Here is an 18,815-nt window from a genome sequence, read left to right as displayed (position 1 = left end):
GATTACAACAAAATGTCATATGAAATTGCTCAGAGCGCAGGTTCTGAAATTTGTATCTGAATATGGAGCTCTCAATTTTGTATCATGCATATTTTAAATCCTCATGCTTTCTAATTGTCTTTGGTTCAAAGGTGTTAAATATATATGCGGGTAAATATACCATTTACTCAAAGAGGTCTCAAAATGGTGTCTTTAGGCATCCCCTTTTCTAGTAGACTTGTTTGGTGCTGTTGCATTTGTTTTACCACTGGACAGATTTTCTGGAAAGCAAACCTAGAATCTTTTCTGATTGAAATTGTATATTTACAAGCAATGTTTATAAATTTGCTATGAGAATCAAAAGTTTCAACTAGAACTTCCTCTTTCAACAATAGATCTAACAAATTGCCTTAAATTGGACTTGACAATACAAAAATGTCTGACATGCAAAAGCATACATTATTACAGGATTATTGTCAATCCATTAAGCAACTCCATTGAATATTATTAGACTTGGAGAAATTCAAATCATTTCGCAAAAAGGGGAACAAAAATGTTGAATATAAGACTCTCCAAAAATTTTAAAGCTGTGTTTCTCATGTGTGTAGCTAATTATCCATTCATCTCAACTGACATTGTGGAATGAATCAATGATGGCATCCGCAAGGTACTCGCATTTGGCCAAAGATAATCCAGCCAATGATATCCTTCCATCTTTTGTCATGTACACATGCCACTTATTTGTCATATTGTCACTCTGATCAGGCAAGAAGATATAACATTAGAAATCCAAGAAACAGTTCTATGCATCATTGAAGTGCAATTTCAGATTACAAACACAGCCACCAATATACAGTTTCAAGGCATTGGATATTGTAGCTTATTTGAGATTGTGCAGACCAGTCTTAAACTCAAAAATAATGACTTGAAGCAATAATTTGGTCTTGGATTAGGAAAATATTCATGATTAACATGGAAGCAGAAGTGTTGAAAGGAAAATTTTGAAAAAGAGAAAACAATACGTTCATATGAAGGGAGAGGCAATGCATGTAAAAATGAAGCTGAAGAGGTACATCCCATAATTTGGGAAATATTCACAAATATTATTATATTTGACTAGCTTTCTACAAGTCCCTACGTACACAAGATAAGCTATCAATGTGTCAAATTGGGACAGATGAATCGCTATAATTCAAAAGTGAGATCTGGAAAAGAAGAAATTTTATGCATATGAAGTTTATAGGTTTTGATAGAAGTTGAGAAGACACAATTACCTGAGCTTTGTTCAAGCCTGTGAATGAGAACATGCCAATCTGCTTAAGTATAAACGACCAATCCTTTCCACTCTTATCTTTTGCAGTGAGGCTATCATATAGTTTCTGTCTCACGTTCTTTATCCTTCCAGCCATCATTTCCATTTCTGCTTTCCATTCGTTGAAGAGAGTTGGGTCCCCAACAACATTGGCAACAATTTTGGCCCCATGAATAGGAGGATTGGAGTACATCGGTCGAGCAAGCCTTTTCAGTTGGCTCTTTACCCTGAAAATATAAAAATATAACCATTAGGTGGTTCTTAACCAAAATTTGCCACTTGAAAGTAAGAAATCAACTGGAGCCATGCACCATGATATTTGGGCATGATTCATCTAAAGGAGCCAAGAGCAGATGTATTATTGAGGCAGTGAATCACAAAAGGGTTAACTTGATGATGTGAAAGACACAACTCCGTATCAGCTATTGGAGTGTCAAACAATTCTCAATAGGACAACTGCAACCACTTGATATTTAATTCTATGTTTGACATGATCCTACCTGAGTAATACTCAAGTGATGTGAAAGAGATGAGTGTATTATGATTTTCAATGAGAAACTTCCATTAATTACTCCATTACTTTTCTCTTTCTTCTTTGAAATGCAAGCACAATCTCAGGGAACTGTGCTCAACATGGTATGTTCATAAATTGTGCATGTCCCTATGCCTACACCTATTGATTCCTGGAGAGTTTTCAAGCTCGTCAATTCATGTCCATGTCAAAAGCAACATTCAACTTAATTTTCCGCAGCCAAGAGCCTTGTAGCTCAATGGCATTGCCAGCTCTCTCCTCCATGAGGAGAACCAGGCTTCAAATCCCCTCTCCCCCTTTGTTGTAACTATCAAATTATCCAAAAAGAAAAAAACGTTGTTTCCCAAAGAATATGGAGAAAACTTGAATAAATAAGACATCAATACGGACACAGATACTTTTGAGGGTGGGGTGGGCTGGGGGGGATTCAAGATTTTTAACACAGATATGTTATCCAAAAGGGGATCAAAATATAAACTACGCAGTTTTTAACCAGAAATATATCCAGCAGGCCGTGCAGTGATGTGGCAAAGATATAGAATATAAGCAGCCTAGAAGAGCTAGTTGTGCACTTGTTCATCTGATCATGCAAGCACTTTTTTTTGTGGGAGTGCTAATTTGCCATAGACCAGAAAATGAACAAAACATAGGACATTTTGTTCACAGCACCTTGCTGCTGCATCTGCTGATGTGCAGACAACATTGATTGCTCCAATCCTTTCTGCATAAAGACCCAAATTTTTACTGTATGACTGGGCAACCAGGAGTTCCATCCCACGCGCAGCAAACAATCTCACAGATCCTGCATCAGTATCAAGGCTTCCACTAGCAAATCCCTAAAGTACATTGATAAGTTAGATAAAAACATGATTATACAGAAATCTATCTTTCAAAGAATCTCAACGTTATGCTGTGGATATCAAACTATTTGAAATGCCAATGGAATTTTGAAAATTTTCATGCCAAAAATATCCATATCAAAATTCCCATTTTAGTGGGATGTAAGCCAATCATGGAATCATACCTGGTATGCAACATCAAAAAATGGTATATGGTTCTTCTCCTGAATGACATCAGCAATTTTCTCCCACTGTTCAGGTGTTGGATCAATGCCAGTTGGATTGTGAGCACAGCCATGAAGTAACACAAAAGATCCTTCTGGGGCAGCCTGATAATAGAACAAACAAATTATGGGTAAATTGGTCAAGGAAAGTAAATTTACACTGGCATTGAGACTGTATGGAAGATTAAACATAAGTAAAAAGTTTATTAGTTCAACATGTCCGAATTACTAAAGAATTATGCATGCAATACTTGTGTATCATTCTCGAATACTTTGAAAAACTATAAAATACCAGCTATTTCAGCCGGAAGTGCAAAGAGCCACCATTTATTAAGGTGAAAGCTGTCTAACAGTTTAACTGATAAAAGAAAAACGAGCATAACTAAGCCAGGGAGGAACCTTTATGTCAGCTATCATCCCATCAAAGTCCAAACCAACTGTTTTTGGATCATAGTATCGATATTCAGACCATGGAACTCTAGCATCATTGAAAATATTCTTGTGATTACCTGCAAGACAATTTTGTTTGCCATGAAAAGTGAGTACCCTTGAGACAAATCTCAAATACAAGTTCAAGTGAATGACAATACACACCCCAAGTTGGAGATGATATTAGAACCTTTGCTCCAGGAAAATATCGTTCAATCAGAGCTGCAGCTAGTCGAAGAGAACCAGTTCCTGAAAGACCTTGAACAGTAGCCACCTGAAAAACAGAAATATAAGTTCAATTTTTTGTTAATAAGAATCAAGAGAAAATACAATATTCTTTGAAAAAATTCAGGACCATTTACATTTCACGTACTCTTTGTTCCTTTATTACAGGGTTGCTGGCTCCAAATAACAACTCCGCAGTCACCTTATTAAATGCAGCCAAGCCTTCGATTGGGAGATACTAGACATTATCATCAGATTATTGTAAGTAATCATAATTGAGAATAATGACACCCATACATTTGAGTAAATAAAGATACCTCTTTGTTTTCTCCCCTTTCCACCATAAGATTCTCCGCCTAGAAAAAAACATTTTTCTAATATGATTAATTTAAACTGAATTTGATTGTCAAAGAAACCAGCACTCAGTTTTATCATTAAGAAGTGAAATTGAAAAGTATCTAACATAGACAACACAAAGAATTTCACTAATGAAACATTTACCATTTGATTGATAAAAAAAGTCTTACCTTCTTAACAACATTCAGCACATAAGGTTGTAGCTCCTCTGTTCGATAGGCCCCAACTCCAAGGTTGAGCTTCTTTTCATCGTTGTCTGCTTTAAAAGCTTCAGAAACTCCAAGAATTGGATCGGGAGGAGCCATCGTTACTCCTTCAAAACGAGAAACCTTAACTGCTGCAACCATAGATATCCGACTGAAAGACTGCATATCAGGAACGACCGATTCTCAGACCAACAACCAAACATATCAGATAAATTCCTGCCTAAGTGATAGTCAAGTTATACCAAACACAAAGCGAATGCCTTGATTAAAAAAAAAACGAAGACTAAATCCAATTTAAACACATAAAAGAAAGAAAAAACCTATGCTTAACAGGCTTCAATGGTTCAACCACCTAGTGAATTATTTAACTGTGGGCATGGATGATGGGACATGATACAAAAGTTGGAATCAATGTGATGCATTAGCATGACTAACAAAGCAGGACACACGCACAGAGCAACAATTTGAAATAAAGGGCTTAATTAATCCACAGCACACATCTAAAGAAGAGCCCTTTAAACTCGCATCTAGCTAGTAAAACCTACGGGCAACTGACCCCATCGGCCAGAATCAGTTGCCAAGTGATCTAAGGGCATTCACCCCTGAGGGGCTAACAAGTAGTTTATGCTCATGCCCAGGAGCATCCACAGCATATTCATAATCATATTGATATAGATATAGATATAGATATACCTTTGTGTTAATAAAGGGATTGGCTTTCTCCTTGTTGAAGCTCAAGCTACCACCTCCAAGCTTCAATCTTCCCTGCTCAAATCCACAACAAGGTATTGCATTTGATAAAATTTTGGTCCTTTAAAACTTTAATATAACTTGTAATAAATTTTGGGTGTTTCCAGAAAATTAAGGAGGAAGTATAAAAAAGAGAAATGGAAAATTAGATTATAAGTAGTACCTTCAGGTTTTCATGAACTGAAAGTGAGGCAGTTGGAGGGGCCGAAGCTAGAGAGAGCATCGTCGAAGTCGAAGTCATCTGAATCAACATTGATAAGATGATTAGATTAGACAATATATAGGAGAAGTCACTTCAAGATCCAAGCACTTTAACTGCGTAATCTATGAGAAAATTTTGAGATTAAAATGAAAGACGAAGAAGAAGAAGATGAAAATACGTGGATTTAATTAGAGAAATTTTGAGCGTGTGAATTCGAAGTTTGATGTGGAAGTGGAAGTGGAACTCACTCTCGGAGTTTAGAAGGATCGTTTCGTTTGTTTATAAAATTGCTGAATGCTGATGTAGTATTAGTTGGTTGAGATTTTTTAATATTTATAAAAGGGTACGATGGTCATTCTCTATCGTAAAGCTGTGGTCGCGTCGACTGTCCGTGCTGATTAGGGGGGAAGGGCTGCAATTTCAGTGGGGATGATGAGGCTGTAAAATCTGTACTTATCCTAAATAGATCAAAATCAGTTAGAGAATCCGCACATAGAATTGTAAATGCCATATCTAAGCTTGATTTAGCATTTTTTCTTCAAAAACCTTCCACATCCGGAATGCTATATACCAAGTACTGCAAAAAAATTTGCAATACTGCTACAGTGCAATTTTAAAGGTAGAATTGCACTATAGCAGTATTGTAAAAAAAAATAATAATAAAAAATTATTCTCACCTAATGCGAAATTTCTCTCTCCTTTCTCTTATTATTTCTGTTCTCTTCCTTCTCTCTTTCTCATCTGCTCTCTCCTCTCTTCAGACCCAAACACCATCCTCCTCCCAACATCAACATCACACATCACACATCACACGGCGTGGGTGATGGTGTGGGTGACAGCTGGGTTTCTAATGGCATCTGTTGTGAGGCTGTTTGTGGGTTGATGGTGGGTTTCTGTTGGCGAGGCTGTTGTGAGGCTGTTTGTGGGTTGATGGTTGGGTTTCTGTTGGTGAGTCCAGCGTTGGTTGTGGGTTGATGGTGGTGGTTTTGGTTGTCTTGATGGTGGTGGCTGGATGAGAGTTTTAATTTTGGTTGGGTTGATGTTGATGGTGGTGGTGGTGGTGGTGGGTTGGGTTGGGTTTGGCTTGGTGGTGGTGGCGACGGCTTGGTGGTGGTGGCAGTGGGCTATGTGGGTAATTTATTGGGTAGTATAAATTATATTATTTTATTGTGTAGAAATATTATTTTAATGAGTAGAATATGAAAATAAAAGTTGAGATATTGAGAGTGATGTAAAATGGTATGGTATAAATGATAAAGTAGGTTTTGAGATGGTAAAATAGAATAGTTTGAAGAAACCTGATGTGAATGCTCTTAGGACTTTGGACAGCGGATTCAAATTATTAATGTGTGAGTATATATACATGTGTGTATAATATTCAAATAATATTATTATTCTTACCAAAAAAATAATAATATCATTATTAAGAGGGGGAGGCTCAGCCTAAAGAGGGCAAAAATAACAAGGCACCGGAATTAAGGGTCTGTTTGGTAAGAGTGTCATAGTTTTGGTTTTCAAAATAATGTGAAAATTGTGATTTAAAACGTGTATTAAAATGTGTCTTTTGAGTACTTATAGTGCAAAAAAATGTGTTTGGTAAAATATTTTTGTAACATTCTTTTAAAATTGAAAACACAAAATTGGATGTTTGGTATGGGTATTTTTTTTTTCTATAGAAAAAGTGTGCAATGCACTGAAATGAGTGGTGTAAAATAATTTATTTTATTGAAGAGAGAGAAAACCCCCTCTTGAATACCAACTGCTACTGTAACTTTGTTCGTTCTCTCCTTCCTAGTTCCTACTTCCTCTCATCCCATTTTCCTTCCATCTCCTCACTATGTTCTCTCTTCATTACCGATATATAATATCTTAGGTACAGTGTCTTAGGTGTTGTTCCTTAATATCTTAGGTACAGTGTCTTAGGCAAATTTCAAAATCCAATGAATCTTGAGAGAGAGCTTTGAATTTAATTGATGAAGATGAGTCCAAGAAGGGGGAAAAAAAGCCGTTCTATGTGAGAGAGAGAGAGAGAGAGAGAGAGAGAGAGAGAGAGAGAGAGAGAGAGAGAAATCTTGTCTAACGCATGAAGAGAGAGAGAGAAATCTTGTCTAATGCATGAAGAGAGAGAGAGAGAAATCTTGTCTAACACATGAAGAGAGAGAGAAAAAAAGCAATTGTGTTTTGTCAAATCAATTGAATGTGTGTCAATCCCACAGTTTTCACAATATTTACGATTATATCATTCAAAACTGTAACTTAAGTATTCAATACACCTTTTTATGGGGTCTCTAAATACATGCTTTAAGCTACCTATATTGAGTATTGTAATCTATATACCCTTGTAAGAGTTCCCCTACCAAAGAACTCGCTCCAAAGTAAGCCCCACGATTTTAGCATTTAAATCACACAAGTCTTCAAATGACATTATCAAACGGGCCCTAACCCGTCAACTTTCTTAGAGCATCCGCACCTGGAATTGTAAATGCCATATGTAAGTTTTATTTAGCATTTTTCCCTCAAAAACCTCTCACATCCGGAATGCTATATACCAAGTATTGCAAAAAAATTTGCAATACTGCTATAGTGCAATTCTAAAGGTAGAATTGCACTGTAGCAGTATTGTAAAATACATATATATATATATATATATATTATGGAGGGTAAAAGACTAGGAGGTCCATGTCAATGTCTACATGGGGTCAAGGGCCCAGTCCAAGGAAAAACCCCTCCTCGGCCATGAGAAGAACCCTCATCGGCATGGATGTAGCCGAGGATAAAGGTGGCAACCTGCTACTGGTAGTGACACTCCAGATCATTCCACGGAACAGGAAAAGTATTAGAGCAGAAAAGGATAACGGAGAAAATGGAAATGTCTGAGGGAAATGCTGTCATTATTGCATTCAGTGCCTTATGCCTGACATAGCCATGTTTTTCTACCTTTACAACCACTTCCAACAACTAGAGGGAAGGGCTGATGGGACAAATACCTACCCTAGGAACCTCACTTAGGAGAAAGGAAACTACTATAAAAAGGGAGTGGAGGGAGACAGAAAGGGGGGCTGAGACCCCCCTCCAACACACCAGAGGCACCAGGAAAAACTCCTCAGACCGTGTCGAGGACCAATCCTCTTTGGTAAACTCAGTCCATCTCAGCTTGATCGTGAAGAACACCGTGTTAACCGTTGTCCATACACTAAAGCCTAACTCTTTGACACACTCTCTACAAATTCATTGTACTGGACTCGCTGGTCTAAGGTCCCATGCATCTTGGGCCTGGGCTAAAAAATGTGACCCTACAATTGGCGCCGTCTGTGGGAAGAACTTGTGCATTAGCGAATGCAACGGTTAATCACGGCGGGATCAAGCTCCTATCAGTAGGAGTCCCTCAAGGAGACCATTCTGGCGGTGGTACAAGTTACACGAAAGCCTCCTCATTGTTTCCAAGAACACACCGTCTTTGTCGCAACTTAGCTTCCACTTAGGTCTACGCTTCGAAACGTTGATTACGCGGGAAGGAGTGCTAAACGGAGTGCGGTTCTAGGGGCTTTTGGCATTAGATGTGTGCCCCGTGCACTTGTCAAGGGGCTAATTCTCACAGGCCTAGTAGCCCAGCTTGCTGAATTCCCTTCGGAGAAAGAAGCCGAGGGCTAAACCAGAATCTTTTGAAGCGGTTAAATAGAACCTTAGTTATGTCGGGTCCTCGGACCTCTGGCTTCGGGGAAATTAATGTGCACTGACAACTTTCTAAATGACCAAGTATTAGACAGAACCAAGGTCTTGCATGGTCCTCGGACTCAAACCTATCGGGAAACTAACTACTCCAAGAAAATCTAAGTACTAGACAGAACAAAGGTCTTATATGGTCCTCAGACTTAAACCTATGGGGAAACTAGTTACTTCAAAGAAGAATCTAAGTGCTAGACAGAACCAAAGTCTTGCATGGTCCTTGAACTTAAACCTATGGGGAAACTAGTTACTTCCAAGAAGAATCTAAGTGCTAGACAGAACCAAGGTCTTGCATGGTCTTCAGACTCAAACCTATGGGGAAACTAGTTACTTCCAAGAAGAATCTAAGTGCTAGACAGAACCAAGGTCTTGCATGGTCCTCAGACTCAAACCTATGAGGAAACTAGTTACTTCAAAGAAGAATCTAAGTGCTAGACAAAACCAAGGTCTTGCATGGTCCTCAGACTCAAATTTATGGGGAAACTAGTTACTTCCAAGAAAAATCTAAGTGCTAGACAGAATCAAGGTCTTGCATGGTCCTCAGACTCAAACTTATGGGAAAACTAGTTACTTCCAAGAAGAATCTAAGTGCTAGACAAAACCAAGGTCTTGCATGGTCCTCAGACTCAAACCTATAAGGAAACTAGTTACTTCCAAGAAGAACCTAAGTGCTAGACAGAATTAAGGTCTTGTATGGTCCTCGGACTCAAATCTATAGGGAAACTAGTTACTTCAAAGAAGACCCTAAGTGCTAGACAGAACGAAGGTCTTGCATGGTCCTCGGACTCAAACCTATAGGGAAATTAGTTACTTCAAAGAAGAATCTAAGTGCTAGACAGAACTAAGGTCTTGCATGACCCTTGGACTCAAACTTATGGAGAAACTAGTTACTTCTAAGAAGAATCTAAGTACTAGATAGAACCAAGGTCTTGCATGGTTCTCGGACTCAAACCTATGGGAAAACTAGTTACTCCAAGAAAATTCAAGTGCTAGACAGAATCAAGGTCTTGCATGGTCCTCGGACTCAAACCTATGGGGAAACTAACTACTTCAAAGAAGAATCTAAGTGCTAGACAGAATTAAGATCTTGCATGGTCCTCAGACTCAAACCTATGGGGAAACTAGTTACTTCAAAGAAAAATATAAGTGCTAGACAGAACCAAGGTCTTGTATGGTCCTCGGACTCAAACCTATGGGGAAACTAGTTATTAGACAGAACCAAGGTCTTGCATGGTTCTCGGACTCAAACTTATGGAGAAACTAGTTACTTCAAAGAAGAACCTAAGTGCTAGACAGAATCAAGGTCTTGCATGGTCCTTAAACTCAAACCTATGGGGAAACTAGTTATTTCAAAGAAAAACCTAAGTGCTAGACAGAACCAAGGTCTTGCATGGTTCTCAGACTCAAACCTATGGGGAAACTAGTTACTTCAAAGAAGAACCTAAGTGCTAGACAGAACCAAGGTCTTGCATGGTCCTCGGACTCAAACCTATGGGGAAACTAGTTACTTCAAAGAAAAACCTAAATGCTAGACAGAACCAAGGTCTTGCATGGTCCTCAGACTCAAACATATGGGGAAACTAGTTACTTCAAAGAAGAAACTAAGTGCTAGACAGAACCAAGGTCTTGCATAGTCCTCAGACTCAAACCTATGGGGAAACTAGCTACTTCAAAGAAAAACCTAAGTCCTAGACGGAATAAAGGTATTGCGTGGTCCTTAGACCTCCGGCTTTGTGGAAACTAACACGTGATGGTACCTTTATAAGCGTTTAAGCTAAGTTCAATCATGCCTTGGTCCTCGGACTAGATGCCTAAGGCAAGTTAAAGCTATAAATATCATCGGAAACGTGGAAAAGAATCCTAGTACCCAGCGATCCCCTTGGACAGTTTACTTTAGGTTACACGTCCTTAGGCGGTCACCCTGTTCGCAATGCAGAACATGCGGTTGTTTTCCTGGTTAGTCTTATATGGTTAACTTACTTAAAATCAGCATTGTTGTGCCCGTCAGTTTTGATAAGTTCAAGATGACAACTCTCTACCATCAATGACATCAGTTCTAAGTACTATTCAAAAGAAAAGATACCAGCACACCCATTCATAAAATAATCATCGCAGAAAAGAAAAGGTACGCAAAATGAAGTAAAATCGTCTTTTTATTAGATAAAGAAGAAGTACAATGTACATAAAAGGGCTTATACAAACCTATATCAGAAGCTAACTATAAAAAGCAGTACACGGGAACAATAAATCCTCAATCTTGCTCTAGCAACAATTGAGCAAGTATGGATGGCACCGGCGGTGGAAGAGGAGAAGAAGCAGAGATGCCCGATCCACGATCTTGCTCCAGCAGCAATCAAGCAAGTATGGATGGCACCGGCAGTGGAAGAGAAAAAGAAGCAGGAACACTAAATCCCCATACTTGCTCTAGTAGCAATCGAGCAAGTATGGATGGTACCGGCGATGAGAAATCCAAACCCGCACACGCGTGACATACGGTGTTGGATGAAAATCCAAATTTTGTCGCACCAAAAATCTGATGCGACCTAGACCTGCTTTGGATTTTGGCTGAAGGAAGAGAGACTTCTTTCTTGTCCAGTCAAAGGGGAGAAATATCTTTGGCCTCTGTCTCCTCTGCCCTGACTGGGTCATTCTGAATCTCGGAGACACCCGTGGCTTTTGAAGAGGGTTTGGTTCCTTCACCCTCATTCTTATCCTTGACCATTTCACTCCCTCAATCTCAATCACTATCATAGTGGGGACTTTGGGAACATTTGGAGAGTTAAAAGCTTGCAAAACTCAAGGGTCTACGAGTAAAGGAGGATGATCTCCCCCCATGTGTCTTATATAGGGCGCAAGCCTGGTGGCAATCAATTCGCCCAAATCTCCAAGAAGGAATTACAAGTGAGATAAATCTCGCTCAATTTCCAAAGCAGTCTTTAACCGTTGGATTTACGTTACCTCGTGAAGAGACCTTAATGAAAGCGCGCCTCGTGTACCGAAACGGCAAGAACGCGGCTTGGATAAACTAAAAGAATGTCTCACAGCTAGGAATGTGCCTCAGGCAAGTGAAGAGGCTCTGGCATTGATGGAGGACAAGATTTGGCAATCCTTGACAAAGGCTCGATGTCACCAAAACCCTCCTTTTTGTCCGAAGAGCCAGACAGCAAGATTTTGAGGAGCTATTGTGGGGGATAAAAGACCAGGAGGTCCATGTCAATGTCTATATGGGGCCAAGGGCGCAGTTCAAGGAAAAACCCCTCCTCGGCCATGGGAAGAACCCTCTTCGGCATGGATGTAGCCGAGGACAAAGGGGGCAACCTGATACTGGTAGTGACACTCCAGATCATTCCACGGAATAGGAAAAGTATTAAAGCAGAAAATGATAACGGAGAAAATGGAAATGTCTGAGGGAAAGGCTGCCATTATTGCATTCAGTACCTTGTGCCTACATAGCCATGTTTTTCTGCCTTTACAACCACTCCTAACAACTGGAGGGAAGGGCTGATGGGACAAGTACCTACCCTAGGAACCCTACTCAGGAGGAAGGAAACTACTATAAAAAGAGAGTGGAGGGAGACAGAAAGGGGGGCTGAGACCCCCCCTAACACACCAGAGGCACCAGAAAAAGCTCCTTAGACCGTGCCGAGGACCAATCCTCTCTGGTAAACTCAGTCCATCTTAGCTTGATCGTGAAGAACACCGTGTTAACCGTTGTCCATACACTAAAGCCTAGTTTTTTGACCCACTCTCTACAAATTCATTGTACCTGGCTCGCTGGTTTAAGATCCCATGCATCTTGGGGCTGGGCTGAAAAACGTGACCCTACATATATATATATATATATATATATTTTATTCTACTTTCCTCGAAATTTCTCTCCCCCCTCTCTTGTTATTTTTGTTCTCTTCTCTCTCTTCCTTCTCTCTTTCTCATCTACTCTCTTCTCTCTTCAGACCTAAACACCATCCTCCTCCCAACATCAACATCACATATTACAACGATTCATTTTTTCTAGTGGGCTGCGATCCGACGGGTTCTGTGGTGGTTGTTGTTGTTTTTATTTATTTATTTATTTATTTATTTTTACTGTGATCGGTGCTTAAAGGAAGAGGTGGCTATGGCTGAAGTGGGTTGTGGGTCACAGAGATCGGAGATCGCCAATGTTTGGGTCCGGTGTTGCTGGGTTTCTGAGTTACTAAGATTGGTGATGGGTTTGGTGGAGATTGGCGTGGGTCACGTCGAGGTCAATGTTTCTGGGTTTCTGTTGTGAGGCTGGGTTTCTGTTGGCGAGTCTGGTGTTGCTAGGTTTTTGTTGTGACGCTGGTTTTTTTTTTAATATGGGTTTTTGTTTCGGTGGGATTTTGGTGGGCAGTGGGCAGTGGTGGTGTGGTGGGCATGGTGGAGGCGCGATGGTGGTGACTGGGCAGTGGAGGCACGGTGATAAAGGTTGACGGAAGGTGGAGGAGAAAATTGGGAAAAAACTAAAAAGGAAAAATATATTTTATTGTGTAGATATATTATTTTAATGAGTAGAATAGGAAAATAAAAGTTGGGATACTGGATGTATTGTAAAATAGTATTGTATAATTGATAAAATGGCTTTTTGAGATAGTAAATTAGGATAGAGTAGAATTTCTTGATGCGAATGCTCTTATAAAAGACTCGCTGTAGGAGGGAAGAGATGAGTTGGGGTTCCCTAAATTGAAGAGAAAGATGCCTAATGGGCCAAAAAATGAGCAAGTATATTAGCACATATGTGAATCAATAGCTAACAGTGAAAGTTTAATATTCATTTTTAGTCTCTAAGAGCACTAGTAATAGTGCTGCTAAAAAACTATTTTTAGCACCACTACATATAAAAAAGAGTGTTGCAATAGTGGAGCTAAAGGTCAAATTTTTACCTTCATTGCTACAGTGCACATCTATATATGGTTGCGCACTGTAGCTGAGAGTTAAGAAAAAAAAAACATTTTTTATTCTCCATCCGCTTAAAATAATATATATATATATATATATATATATTTTCCCTCCAACCGTGCAAGCCTATGAAGACAAAACACTCTACTCCTTCAAACTCACTCTCAACTCCCTCAAACTCACTCTTTCAAACTCTCACCTCTCTGTCTCACCGCTGTCGGCCCGACTCGATCCTCAACATCACCGGGCCACTAAAGCTCGACGTCACTGACCCACCAGCTGACCCACTTCATTGAACTCCCAAGCCGATCCATGCCTCAAACCCACGCCTTCGATTCATCGCCGATCCACGCCTCCGACCCATCTCGGCCTTCTCTGATGCTTTCAACTCTCTCAAACTCTCACCTCCTTGTCCCGCTGCCGCCGCTGCCGATCCACTCCTGCGATCCACGCCTTCAACCCAACTCGCCTTCAAGTGAGTTGTCTCTGTCGTCTTCATCTACATGCTTGAGATTTTTGATTTGGGTAATTGGAATGATAAATTTATAATATTTGTTGAATCTAATGATAAATCGTTAAGGATTGGAATGTATTGGAAATTTTTTGTTTGCAGGAATTTATGTTTTTGTTTTTAAATGTTAGTTTGTGAATTTTTTGTGTGCAGGGAAGGCTACAATTTTTTTTGTTTTTGTTTTTGCGGTGGCGGCAGAGGTGGGGGTGGCGGCGACGACGGTGGAAGAGTCGGGTAGTGACAGCAGTAGCGGTTGTGATTGTTGTTTATTGTAGTGGATATAATATTTTATTGTAGTAGATATATTATTTTATTGTGATGTTTATATTATTTTATTGTATTGAAAGGTAAAATAGATTCACTGCTGGTGGTGTTTTGTAAAGTGAGTAAGTAAAATAGATAAATTAACTTTTTGTAGTGTCAAATAGCTAAATTTTTAGTTCCATTACTGTAGATGCTCTAACATTTGTGTCAAAATAACCTTCAATTTTTTAATATAAATTTTTTTTTTCCTTTCTAGTTTTTAAACGCCACACCAACACAGCAATTACACGGTGCAATTATTGCATCAGATTCAAATCCTTTTGGGTTGCAGGCGAATTCAGTGTTTGGCATCCATTTTCACACCAACCAATTGTTATATCTAGATAAGCATCACTTTGTTTACTTAATAGAGAAAAGAAAATGCGCGTTACACACATCAAAATTAGCATCACCATTATAAATCAATTTCTTGATTTTCACAACTTGTAATCTATAACATCAATTATATAACAATGTCAATGTCAATGTCAATGTCAATGTCAATGTATCGCTTCCCTGGTAGTTCGTCACATTTTTATCATTAATGGTAAAACTATAATAGAAATTGAGGAAAATGACACCTCTTCCTTCACCTTGTAGGTGAATTCAGTGTTTTGCATCAATTTTCACACCGACCGATTGTGATATCTAGATAAGCATCACTTTGTTTACTTAATAGAGAAAAGAAAATGCCGAATGCACTTTACACACATCAAAATTAGCACCACCATTATTAATCAGTTTCTTGATTTTCAAAACTTGTAATCTATAATATCAATTATATAACAACGTCAACGTCAATGTCAATGTATCGCTTCCCTTGTAGTTTGTCACATTTTTATCATTAATGGTAAAACTGTAATAGAAATTGAGGAAAATGACACCTCTTCCTTCACCTTCCCCCTTCGCACATATTTGCCCTGATACATTTTAGCCTATTAATCACCACATTCATAAATAATAAAGGAGTCTCTCTCCTTTTGTTACGACTCTCACTTTGCATTCCAACTCTAAGGCTTTGTTTGGGAGTTCGTGAAAGAATGGAATGGAATGGAATGATCATAAAGGAATTGAAATGAATGGAATAGAATCTTATTTTCTAGCCCATAAAAGGAGTACAATCTACTTATTCGCCTCTTAGGTTACTAGCACATTTGAAAAAGAAGACATGGAAGGAAGACAATAAGGTAGCCAAACTCAATGATCGCCTTCCATCAAGACTCACACTCCTTGGCAGAATGAAACTTAGTTGGAAAAATCGAAAACTAGGCTGTGGCCTTTAATTGCTCAGTTGCTTCAGATCAGATGGTCTAGCTCCTCAATCCATATTGATTTCTTTCATGACCAAACATTCTACCACCTGAGCCAACCTAAGAGCGGACTTAGGACGACTCAATAGAACTAGACTCACAAAATAAGTGGACTTAGGACTACTCAATAGAACTAGACTCAAAAAATAAGCCAACCGACCTTAAGCTAGAAGAGATTCTGTTTTCTTTGGACAAAACATTAACAAGCTTTGTCAATTGAAAGTAACAAAATATCATGTTAATTACATGATGGTCTTAATGTATATCCAATCTAATAAGGTTTGCTGTCCAAAACAGAGTGCAAAAAACCTATATTTGCAGATATTCTGATGGACCAGATAGACCATTAAAGTACTATTCACTGTGATTTACCAAACGCTCAAAATGCTAAATTGTATATTCAATAATTTACTGCTGCCGTATTAGTGCAAAACAGCTGCAACTGCAGATAAGCTCATGAACCATGTAGACCCTTAGAAAAACTATTCACTGTAATTTGCCTAAAGTCCGAAATATTAAAGCTTTTTTCACTTAAAAACACTTTATAACAAAAAGCACTGCAACTAAAGCTCTATAGATAAAAGGCTCTACTTCCTATAACAATACCAATCGGACACACAGTCATATATAGCGCACACAGAAATGAATTCTATAATTTCTATGAATTCTCTGACTGTGTTAGCACAAACTTCACCCCAAGTTCAGTAAACAAATTCACCAGTCAAACATGATAGTTCCAATTATATAGTAAAAACTCCAAATTCGAAATACTAAACTCTAGTAGATGTGCGTTTTGAAAGGCTCTAAATTGCAAACAAGAAAGAAGAAACTTGGGTATTGCTCACGTTGATCTTTTGTAAGTATTCTTCACGAAACTGTGACAGACACACCCTTTCAAAACTGAATAAAAAAGGAACCACACTCTAGTCTCAATTCAAATACGTAGACAAAGAGAAACCGCATAAACAGACCTTATAAGTAGCTAGGAAAGAGAAACACATAGAAATACATAATTAAGCTCTTCATCAATAATCAATCCAAGAAAATACTTTAATCATATGAAGAAATTAAGATTAACCCACAATTCAATATTAGTCAAAAACAGTAAATAAACGTCTGGGAAGGGACTCGTATGAGTTCCATACAAAATTGGGTTCTTAAGGAAATGGAAAACACGAAAGCTCTAAGGCAAATACATTGTTTTGAAACTTTGCTAAAGAAGCAATGACAATAAAGCAACAAAAACACCTCAGAATCCAAGCTTGGTGCGACGCCAGTGCCTGCGCTTTGCATTGTACCTTAAATTACACAAAACCAATAGAAAAAATTAGCATTAAGCAGAGAACCAAAGACAGAAATATAGAAACAAAAAGAACTATGGAACAAAGAAGTGGGAAATAGAGAGAACCTGATGGTGTTGTCAGTCCTCATGCGGATCCAGTGAGGGATAGGCCTATTCTGCCTCATCTTCTTCGCCAACTTCTTCTTAATCATGAAGGTCTTGTGGGACGGCTAAGCATACAATAATAATAATTAACACACAATATTCATTCAGACCCATATCATAAAAGTTACTCAGTTTTCAAAAATGGTGACCAACAACTGAGAGAGAGAGAGAGAGAGAGAGAGAGAGAGAGTACCATTTTTGCTGTTGGAGGTCGCCGCTACAAAACCTGGGGAAGAGAGGAAACCTGAATTTAGAAGAAGATGATGCAACCCTAGGGTTGGACCTTTTATAGGACACGTGGGATGTATTTCTGGGCCAGACAAAACTTCTAGGTCAGTTGCGCAATATTTGAATTGGGCCTAAACGAATCCACTTATAATTGCTCAACATTGTTCAGGTCCAAAATTTTGTTTCATATGATTAAAAAAGCCCAAGATGGAAACAACACAAATAGAATCAAGGATTTGTAGGAGATGATATGGACGAGCGGGGCAGCCACCCAAGTTGGAAAGGACATCATATGGGCCTTGATCACCAAACCAAAACTGGCACATGGACCAAGTTTATGGGTAAATTTTGGGAAAAAAATTTAGCATATCTTATTAAAATTTCAGCCTTTTCCCAACGGCTCCAAATGACAAAATGCATTTGAATCACAAAACATTGAATACAACTTATTTTGTTGAAAATTAGAAATTTATTACTGAAAATATTGTAATAAAATATTTTTTAAAAGCCAAAACACATTGAGGAACTTGTGAATTGAGACTCAATTGGTTGTGAATTGAGGAACTTGTGTCTAGCATGTTTTATTGAAGTTAGTCTTGTGAGTCTTTTGAGCCTTATTTGAAAACCTATCAAAGTGGACTTTATGCGTGATGTCAAATGTGGCTATGAGGCAAATTTAAAGCCTTCACCATTCCAGTTTCCAACCTATGAGTACAGACTACTGAGTGCAAATAGAAAAGACATTTTGTGGTATTTCTATTGCCAAAATACATATCAAAGCTAAAATCACAGAGACAGGTGTGTCACTGCGGTCAATCAAATATTCAAGAGATTTTTGAAGTTGGCTGGAGATTTTTGGAGTGAAGCGTAAGTGCATCATCCATGAAGGGGTTCATATAAGGAAGAGTTAGAGGTTCTAAACTATAAAAGGTTTTAGCAATAAGTTAATCTACCGAGCAGAATTTACGTACAAAGATTTATACTAGATTATCAAACTTCTCTTATTATAGTGGATTGTATTTCTCAGGAAAGTTTCCCTCGTATTGGCTTTTCCTTTGCTCCATGTGTTTTAGCACTTTGTCACCATATGACATATGCTTGTGTTGTTTACTTTATTATTATTATTATTTTTTTTTTTGATAAGTTGTTTACTTTATTATTATTGCTTTACATATGGTGATTATTAATCTATGGTAATTAGCATATACTAATATATATTCATAGTTAGTTAAATTAAATAGCTGATTAATTTTTCTGTAAAATTAACCAAGGGGTTTAAATGGTTACTTTTCATATTTCCATCCGAACTAGTTTTAAA

The 18,815-nt window shown here is 38.4% G+C and overlaps 2 protein-coding genes across 3 annotated transcripts; both read right to left on the bottom strand.

Moving 5' to 3' along the window:
• Window positions 1-362: 362 nt before the first annotated feature.
• Window positions 363-5,428, bottom strand: LOC126712861 (aspartate aminotransferase, chloroplastic). Of its 2 annotated transcripts, none has more exons than XM_050412353.1 (12): window positions 5,304-5,428; window positions 5,017-5,094; window positions 4,797-4,868; window positions 4,068-4,262; window positions 3,858-3,896; window positions 3,689-3,778; window positions 3,481-3,589; window positions 3,286-3,395; window positions 2,848-2,991; window positions 2,493-2,659; window positions 1,254-1,518; window positions 363-736 (listed from the first exon to the last, which is right to left on the bottom strand). In XM_050412353.1, the coding sequence occupies exons 2-12, from the start codon at window positions 5,092-5,094 to the stop codon at window positions 605-607; spliced, it is 1,401 nt and encodes a 466-aa protein (XP_050268310.1). In that variant the 5' UTR covers window positions 5,304-5,428; the 3' UTR covers window positions 363-604. The 2 variants fall into 2 exon arrangements, with proteins under 2 accessions (XP_050268310.1, XP_050268309.1); XM_050412352.1 differs by having other exon boundaries at window positions 5,234-5,374.
• An 11,440-nt stretch (window positions 5,429-16,868) lies between these two features.
• LOC126712859 (60S ribosomal protein L39-3) lies at window positions 16,869-17,622 on the bottom strand. Its single transcript, XM_050412351.1, has 3 exons — window positions 17,463-17,622; window positions 17,231-17,334; window positions 16,869-17,120 (listed from the first exon to the last, which is right to left on the bottom strand). Exons 1-3 carry the CDS (start codon window positions 17,463-17,465, stop codon window positions 17,072-17,074), a joined length of 156 nt encoding a protein of 51 aa, XP_050268308.1. The 5' UTR covers window positions 17,466-17,622; the 3' UTR covers window positions 16,869-17,071.
• Between the last annotated feature and the right edge of the window lie 1,193 nt (window positions 17,623-18,815).

This window comes from Quercus robur, chromosome 2 (genome assembly GCF_932294415.1).
Source record: "Quercus robur chromosome 2, dhQueRobu3.1, whole genome shotgun sequence".
Taxonomy (NCBI): Eukaryota; Viridiplantae; Streptophyta; class Magnoliopsida; order Fagales; family Fagaceae; genus Quercus; species Quercus robur.
This window is presented reverse-complemented; position numbering and strand designations above follow the sequence as displayed.

Excerpts from the sequence above, each read along its gene's own strand:
- LOC126712861 (XM_050412353.1), bottom strand. The coding sequence starts at position 5,094 with ATGACTTCGACTTCGACGATGCTCTCTCTAGCTTCGGCCCCTCCAACT. Across the intron at positions 2,660-2,847 it reads TTTTTGATGTTGCATACCAG|GGATTTGCTAGTGGAAGCCT; the intron begins GTATGATTCCAT and ends AATGTACTTTAG. Across the intron at positions 1,519-2,492 it reads TCAGCAGATGCAGCAGCAAG|GGTAAAGAGCCAACTGAAAA; the intron begins GTGCTGTGAACA and ends TTATATTTTCAG.
- LOC126712859 (XM_050412351.1), bottom strand. Across the intron at positions 17,121-17,230 it reads AGGACTGACAACACCATCAG|GTACAATGCAAAGCGCAGGC; the intron begins GTTCTCTCTATT and ends GTGTAATTTAAG.